This window comes from Strongylocentrotus purpuratus, unplaced genomic scaffold, assembly GCF_000002235.5.
Source record: "Strongylocentrotus purpuratus isolate Spur 01 unplaced genomic scaffold, Spur_5.0 spur5_scaffold_14, whole genome shotgun sequence".
NCBI classification, from domain to species: Eukaryota; Metazoa; Echinodermata; class Echinoidea; order Camarodonta; family Strongylocentrotidae; genus Strongylocentrotus; species Strongylocentrotus purpuratus.
The window spans coordinates 31,064,886-31,073,983 of record NW_022145599.1 but is presented as its reverse complement, the minus strand read 5'-3'; the positions used below and the strand labels follow the sequence as shown (position 1 = coordinate 31,073,983).

The 9,098-nt window shown below is 38.6% G+C and overlaps 1 protein-coding gene across 3 annotated transcripts in view; it reads right to left on the bottom strand.

Moving 5' to 3' along the window:
- The window catches only part of LOC575216 (probable helicase with zinc finger domain), a 29,873-nt gene continuing 20,775 nt past the window's right edge, over positions 1-9,098 (bottom strand). For all 3 annotated transcript variants that reach the window (XM_030984723.1, XM_030984721.1, XM_030984722.1), the window contains exons 16-18: positions 8,885-9,068; positions 7,967-8,216; positions 1-7,646 (exon numbers count right to left, since the gene is read on the bottom strand). In XM_030984723.1, the coding sequence (XP_030840583.1) occupies positions 5,618-7,646; positions 7,967-8,216; positions 8,885-9,068 (2,463 nt within the window). In that variant the 3' untranslated portion in view covers positions 1-5,617. The remainder of the gene's footprint in view (positions 7,647-7,966; positions 8,217-8,884; positions 9,069-9,098) is intronic.

Sequence of the window (9,098 nt, the reverse complement as noted above, 5' to 3'; positions counted from 1 at the left end):
TTCTTGTATCACTTCCTTGCTATATTTTTTTAATTTTTTAAGAGCATGACTAAGCCACGTCTCATCATGCATATGAAGGCCACGTGATGGAAACAAAAGATCATGATTGGTTCTCTCTTGTCTTTTCTTCCCGTTTCCTTGGCAACAGTGGCTTGCAGCTCACTAATCGTCTACACCGTGCGCACTAACTCCGACACACTAAAATACACTGGACAGAAATCAAACGTTGACCTACAAAGTACAAGCAGACCTACAGGCACGCAAGGAACTATGAGAACAACAGCGATGGCAAAAATAAATATTATGTCATCAAAATTGACAATGTGGGAACAAAGATGGCAAATTGTAGAATCATTAATTGAACTATGGTGCCCTCAATACGTGATATGTCAGAAAATAATGGAAGGGGTGAGGAGTAATTTATGCAGAGTAACAAGTAAAAGGGGAATCCTATAACAGAGACTGATAATTACATGTTTAGCAAGGTTGGTGAAAGGTATATGTACCAAAAATATGACTTTTTGAAGATGAAAACATTTATTCCAACTCGAAATAAATACATGTACAAAAAACCTTTCTCATCTTTGAAGGTTTAAACATCTGGCAATTTGTAATTCTTTTCTTCCCCTAGTTTCTTTTGTAATATTCAACAAATAGTTGTAAACAAATGTTCCAGAGCACTTAAACAAAACATGATTTGGGCCACCGTATAAGTGACATTAGAAATGACAAATACGTTGAATAATTGATTTTAAAAACGGTTCAGTTCTTTTCAGGTTTGCACTTAACCAATACCATTACAGTATCAACAAGTCTTTCTGTAAGAGTTTGTACCTTTTAAATGTTTGAATGATACCATCCACAATTTTTCTTCATTGATAAAAGCCACATACAGGTAGTTGTGGTACCAAGCTCTTCAAAATGTTTCAGTAGGGCTTTACCGACTCTAGTTAGAATTGTGTTGGGCTTAGATTTGAAGCAAGCAATTCAACTAGTGTTTAAAGTAGACAATGGAGCGATGTTACTCACAGCATTTGTCATACGCATAGAGGTTTGCCGATTAAACTGATAATCATTAGTATATTCTGTACATTTGTGCTTTCTGTTAGAAGAAGCAATCAAAATATGTAATTCTTCTTACTATAAAACTTAGTACACTGTTGAAACAGCACTAAAGTGTGACACATAAAGGTTCTTTAACACCATACACAGTGTGGATACATTTGTTGTACAGTTGTACAGTATTCAGCACTGTATTACCCATTAAAGTCTTATACATGTATTACATCAAGTACATTGTGAAACACTCAGCACTATGTTTCAAAGTGAGGTCTTTTATCGCATAGGACAATAAATACTTAGCAATAGGGTGTTTCACACTATGGTCTTATATCGCATAGGAAATAAACACTCAGCAATAGGGTGTTTCACACTATGGTCTTATATCGCATAGGACCATTAAAACTTAGCACTATGGTGTTAAACAGCCAAAAGATACAACCTAATGGTATATAATTCAGACACCACACTTTAGAACGTATGTGGTGTAAAACATATGTTTGGAGCAAGAATAATGTTAAGTCTGTATCAAAGTATTAAAGTGTATGAGTTAATGCCTTCCTGGCTCCATACAAACGAATTGAGTTCAACAATACTCACAGGATACCAATTGAATTTGCACCAATAAGCGTAGCGTTCAACTCATTTACAACCAAAGACCTCCTATCACTTATCTAGCACAGCAAAACCAACAACAAAGGATATATTAGAATGGAATTCTCCAAAAGAAGCTTCTAAAAGTTAAATTATCTAACTACATATACTTTGAGACTGATAATGTAAACCCAAGCTCCACAACTTCCATAACCATAACTTTATCGGCAGAAGAAAAAAAAATAGAGCACATTTTACATGCTGTAAGATAAAATAATTTCACACTAAATGATACATCAATATGTTTCAAATACCTAGAAATTTCCAAATTCTATGCACACTATACAATCGACTAGCTAGCTATGATGACCTACAAATCAACACTAAATACCTCTGTGCATATGTACAAAATCCATCGCGAGATCCAGTCATCACGATTGAAAAATATTACATTTCCTTCTCTCACAATCAACACAAAAATAACCAAGAAACGTATATATTCAAACCATTAATATGGAAATATCCAAAGTGATATTTCGGTCTATACACAACATCAAATTAATATATAACGTGTTAAAGCTGTACAGGAAATACGTGGTCTATCTTCTATTCATTCTAACTACCTTTAAAGTAATCTTGAAGAGAATAAAAAGAAAAAGAAGAAATAAGTTGATGATTCTATATTGTGCCATCATGGGAAATATATATATATATATTCATGTATATATGTACAAAATTTAAATGATTGTGGTTACCAAGACACAGTAAAAATTAGCATCATACTACTTTTTTACATCTCTTGCAACAACGAAAAGAGGGATATACAAACGTAACTAAACAAAGATAAAGAAAATCTCCCCAAAAATGTTTATATACAAATATGTAACACAAAACTTATGCCTAATGCGAATGTTTTCTTTTCATGTAAAGGAGGAAAGTATCCTCGATTTCTTAAAGAAAAACAGATGCTCTGTATTGCTATACAGCTCGACAGGTTATGTGAAACTATTTACAGAAAATTCGGAGATAAATCTACCACAAAAGGGAAAAAGGTTATTTACAGCTGTGTTGATATATGTACACTGTGCGTAAATCAAATGTTACCAGCGCCTCGTAAGAAAGAAGCCCCTGCTCGAAAAATGTCCTATGAATTTCTCTGTACATTTTTTTTCTTCCTGTGCATGGAATAGCGCAGACGAGTAGAAAATTACAATGCCTTATTTACAGTTCAGTTTCAGCGAGATGCTATGAGGATCTGACAGCTATAAATCTGGTTTTATCCCAGGTTGAACTCGAGAAAGACCATCTGGTCACTTCACTCACGAGCTCAGTCTATCAAACTACGCTCATAGTGAAATATACAAACAGGAGTTCAAAGATTACAAAATTCAAAATGCATACTGTTCAGGTCAGACCAAAATTTCTCCACAAAAGATCAGTTACATTCCGGATTTCATTACATTCTATGGCCGACATCCAAGGATCAGAAAACCCAAAATAAATACAAGAATTGACCTACCATGTTCTTTTCATACAACATTCTGTATAACTATTTACACTTCTCACATGGCATTCACGGGACCTTACCTCACAGTCAATAAAGAGAGTACCCTGAGAAAAATTACATATTATTTATTTTTTAAACTGATTATTTTTTCTTTAATTGACCTTACAATATATTGCTCATGTTTCTTACAGTATAGCGACAACAATCCTACAACAGACCCCCAATTCAAGCTAGGGCAAAATCACACTGTCACTATGAAATTCACTGCAAAGTGCATAACTAATTTTTCAAACAGGAATGTGACTTTACAACAGAGTGTAACACTTTTGGTCAAACTTTATCCTTTAACAAAAAAAATTCATCTGCCATTCTAATATTGTGTTTCTGTTGTCAAAATAGTTGCTTCGTTCTTATGCCAAAGGTCTATGTACAATTTACACAAGATAGATCTTAGATATGATAGGAAAGTACAATTTTGTGTTATATCTACAAGCATACATTCCAATTAGACAATTCACACAAATATAGATGAGCTATACCAGTCAAAGTGCAATGAATGTCTCGCTAACTTATCCACAAAAATGTATGCAAACAGCAAATTTACAACTCTCGGTTCAAACAACTGAACTACATCACATTATTGTAAAAGATGTCATGCTATTCACACGATTTCCTGGAAGCTAAACATACATTCTAGAGTAAGATTACTGTAAACAATGCCTGTACAAAGATGATAATTCTAGAATTGTATACACCATAACATATCCTGTTTACTGAATCACTACATAATACAGTCTTTCTACAAACATACTAATCTAATGTTTTTGTATTTTTTCATTCATTTTTCATTTTTTTTTTTTAATAGTTTTTTTTTTTTTTTTTTTTTTTTTTTTCTAGGGATTTACTCAATATCAAATGTATAGAAGAAACAAGTATTCAAATTTTGGCCAAGCAAATGTTAACTGATTTTTTGCAAGCGAGATATCAAACCAAACAAAACTCTGCGGTAAATCAAACTATCAAATTCATTTCATGTACAAATGACCAACAATCCAAGACAGATATAAGCCACAACTGTGAATAACTGAACACTGCATTCTTGTGTGGCAAAAGGAGCTATGTAGCATTTTTAATTTTCACAACAATCGGTCAATTCACCAAGACGATACGACCCTGTGTTACACATAAGAATACCCCAGCCCTATCAAAATCAATTTCTTTAGTTGATAACCCCATTCAACAGCACAGCAGGCAATTAATTTTGTTGCATACGCATAGTGGAATATGTGGATTTTTGTTTGTAAAGGAAAGCAAAGACCGATACCTGATTCCTAATGCCACAAACAAAATGACAGTTTAATATCTGATAGTGTGTTAAATAGGAAAACAAAACCTTTGACACATATTTTCATGCAGCGTTCAACTTCCTGCTTTATCATAAACAGGTTCTTGTTATGGAGAGCAGGTCAGCTATTATAAAGTCTTGTCCTACATGCTTCATTCAAACAGTCAGCATGTTTGACAAGATCTTTATATTCACCCTAGCAGACCTACGTCTCTCATCTCTGTGAATAAACAGACACTGAAACCTAGCCACATCATATAGAGTTTGATTGTTAAACGCTTCACAAAGTTTGACATATCCTTGTAAATTCAAACTTTATCCCCAGTTTTCTTCATCATAGAATGCCAATTTGTATCACTTTTACAGCAGCAATATTAAAACACGAAAATATTTAATCATGCATGATTTTCATTCTTTTTAAAGGGAGGAAATGTAAACACACAATGCCCTTGGGCGATGGAACTTCAATACTACGATCACAGTGAAAAACTGGAATGCTAGATTTTTTTGTTTGCTTTCATAGCTATGCGCAGTAGAAATGTATGTACACTAGAATGTACTCATTATGCATGGAGAAGAACGTGTACCAGCATATAACTTTGGGGAATCCCCGGAGTATGGAATGCCATGCAGTCAATGTCAAGAACTAAAAGCTAACTGTTGGTTGATACAAAGAGGGCACTGTGACTTGAATGGCATAGAATCTAGAATTTAGAATCACTTAAAAGAAGTATGTATGGGATAACAAATTCATCAAATACATTGAATTTTTTGGATCAAATTTTGTTGATCAAATCTAAGTCATATTCTGAGTGCTTCAGTGATTGTCAACACATTAGATTGATTATGTTTTGGTCATAAGAAATGTATCAATTCATATCCCCAACAACATACTGAAATTTGAGAATGTCTTCCAGCTAAATGGGAAATACAATAGCCATCAGTAAAGTACTGCATTGTTTTAAGAAAGGATTATTTATCTACAGTGCCAATTTCTTCCCATTTATTTCTTTCTTAGGCCTTACGACGAACCACCAATAATAAGAGTAAATGCAAATATTAAGAGAACATGTTGTCATAATTAAACATGCCATTCATGTCACAGTACAGGCTCAGAAGATGGAGTAGAAGCCATCTTTGGTATGCCTGTTACCAAGGTCTTTGATCAGGGACAAGGGATCAGGGGAAGCAGTCTTCATACGCTCGTCTTTAGCTCGAACCTTAGGCTTAGGGGGTGCTCTAAGGGCGCTGGCATAGGACATTGATGGCTTACCGTCATCCTTGAAGTTGGTTGGGCTTGTGGACAGGCCCAGGAGGTTACTGGTACTGCCTTGTCCATAAGGCGATGAAGGGCTTGGAAGGCTCTCCTGACTAGACAGGCTGGGTGTCGTAGGGCTGAAGTTCTGGAGACCTTGTGACTGTGGATAGCTGTTGAACTCTTGCTGATGATGTTGCGGAGAGAGCGTGCTTGAGAAGTTGTTGCTCATAGAGGACTGTGGCCATCTCTGGTGCCCAACTGAAGGATGGGCGCCATGAGGGCTTGATGATCTGTCATCCTTGCTGACTGGTCTGAAGGTATGTTCTTGGCCAAGCATCGCCTGATGTCCAAAGCCTTTCCGTGAGCTGGGTGGCGCAAGGTGATTAGGATCATCTCTAGGAGAAGTCAATGGACTTCTTCCATTGAATGTGAAGCTGTTGCTTTGCGACTTCCCCAGGAAACTGCCTTTTGCATCTCCTAATTGGATTGCTAATTCCAGGGGGCTCATGCCAGGACTGTTATCAAGGAAGTTTGCTGGAGTGCGCGGGCTCAGGTCACTAGGCTGCACTGAGAATTCCCTCTGGTGTTTGGCCTCATGGTCGCGCCAAGGAGGCATGTGGGAGTCAACAAACACATTGGGTGGTGCAGGCTCCAAGGGACTGTATGGCATTCTATGCATATTGAAGGCTGGTCCCTGGTCGATGATAGCAGGATCACGAATCTTAGGCTGATTCCCTTTAGAGTCTAGGGTATCCCTTGGATTGTGAGATTTCGACCTTGTGGGCCAGGGGTCTCTGTCAGGTTGGTTACTCTCTGATGATGTCTTCCAGTGGTTGACACTATTGCTAAACGGAAGCTGTTGTCCACTGGCTCCCAGAGCATCTGTCTTGTCTGTGTACATAGATTGGCTTCGTTGCCCCTGATGCTGCTGTTGAGATATCTTCGTCTGAGGTGCAGTGTCACTCGTCTGTCTCCCAGGACCTACCTTGGGTGACTGCGACCTCTTGGCATTCGCCAGGAAGTTGTCTGCATAGTTTTGTCCTCTTGTGCGCAACAAATATTGGAATTCCTCATTGATTTGCATCTCCTCAATCTTGGCGACTACTTCCTGTCTCTCAGGGTGGCTTCCACGTCGACTATCCGTGTCATACTGCCCAAGGGGCAAGCTCATCAGCCTTGGGTCTCTAGCTGGGGAACCCGAGGGAATCCTGTGGGCAGCTCCACCAGGATGCCTCAAAGCCGATGATGTCGGTGCCTCCTTGGCTCCAGGTCCCTGATGCTTGTCTTGAGCAGGCTGGTGAGCAGGCGAACCTGGTGGCCCTTGCGGATGCTGCTTCATACCAGGGGGGATCATAAAGCCCCCTTGGTGCATGAACTGATGAGGGTGGTAAGGCACAGCAGGGTCCATGTAGGGGTAGTGAGGGAACTGATGATGATAATATGGATTCTGGACCATCCTGACAGGTACTGGCATATGCATCATGGGCACGTAGACGACACGCCTTCCAGTGTAGGGATCAATGAAAGGCACAGGACTCGCTGGCCTCACCATGCTTCCACCAGGCATGGCACCAACACCTCCAAAGAAAGGCAAGGACTGGTTACCAGGAATGGGAGGGGTTGGCGTGTGACTCGGAGATAGAACCGACCGATGGAGGTTGTTGTTGATGGTCGCTATGCCGCGGGGTGGCGAACCTTGGATGAAGGGCGCCCCCATCATCTGGTTGCGCAAAGCTCGAGGGATGAACTCCTTTGCCAAAGGGTTCAGGACATAGGTCTTCTTCATCTCCACGTTGGATAGCTGGTCCTGGATGGAGGAGAATGTACATCCATGGAGGCTGTCATTGTCGTTGCACATGGAGATGAATTTCTCCCATAGTTTCCTGTAATGCAAAGATAGACAAATCATTAAAGATTGAACACCCTCACAATCAAACCATTTTTTCCATTCATAATCATAGGTTTCTATTTCTATAAACCCTCCACAAAACTTCCATTCAACTTGGTTTTTTAATCCAATATAGATAAGAAAATTGTGAATTGTAATCTGAACACTTATACATGCCATTGATGGCAATATTTTATTATAAGAGCACTATCATTCATATAAACCAAAACTTCTGTGGCCCTTTATAGAATCTGCAATTGGTAAACATAAATTTTTGCAGTGGAAAATGTGACCTTTGTTTAATATACGACTCACCTGCACTTCCCAATTGAGCAAACCGATATGGGGTCACCGATGACAGCCACGAGGGACTGTGCCCTTGTGATGGCAGTGTTCAAGAGCTTGTCATTGGATAGGAAGCCATAGTCGGGTTCTTCCTCACTGGACGACTGAGGAGAGTCTTTGGATGCTGAGCCAGACTTCTTGGAAGGCTGGGCTTTGACCATGTGCTTGCAGGTGTGGTGTGTTCGCACTGTACTGATGAAGAGCGCTCGGAACTGCTTGCCTGGGGAGGAGGATGGGAAAATGCTACTAGTGAACGGCATGAAAAATATTGTAAAAAAAATATGAATGATTGGTTTCCGTATAAAGGATTGTGTCTTTTGTCATGAGCAATTTCACATATTCCTGGAAAACATACAATGAATGAAGCATGGAAGCAATGAGTAACCTGTCTATATATCCACGAACCGACCTAGGAAGACGACCATGTTTTGTACACAAGAATCAAACTAAAAGGTGGTAAATATGAACTCTTGAATAACCAAAGCATACAGAGCAAAGTTCAAATATTAAAGGATTCTACAGAAGTTTAATAAACACTTGCTTCATACAACTTATCATTTGATTTTCATACAAAAAGTCAATTACATATGGGGACTTCTTTTTAGAGACATCTATTTAACTTTTTAAAATTTAAATAGTTGTTCTGAAAGTAAATCGTTCCGACGTAGGCCACATACCTTGAACTCATGAATAATCAGAGCATACAGAGCAAAGTCCAAATATTAAAGGATTCTACAGAAGTTTAATAAATACTTACTTCATACAACTTCTCATTTGATTTTCATAGACAAAGTCAATCATGGGTACTTCTTTTTAGAGACATCTATTTAACTTTCAAAATTAAAATAGCTGTTCTGAAAGTACATCGTTCCGACATAGGCCACATACCTTGGACATTCATAACCCTCTCGACCGACACACTGAAGAGTTTCCTCTTGCGAAGCTCATGTCTGATACGAAACACCTGGTCTGAATAGTGAGCGACCACACCGATGCTGTTCTCATCACATGTCCCCCATTCCTCTGGCCACATCTTCTGAAGCTCTTGCACCCGGTCACACAGTTCAAACACCTACAAAGGGACAAGAAAATTAGAACATCA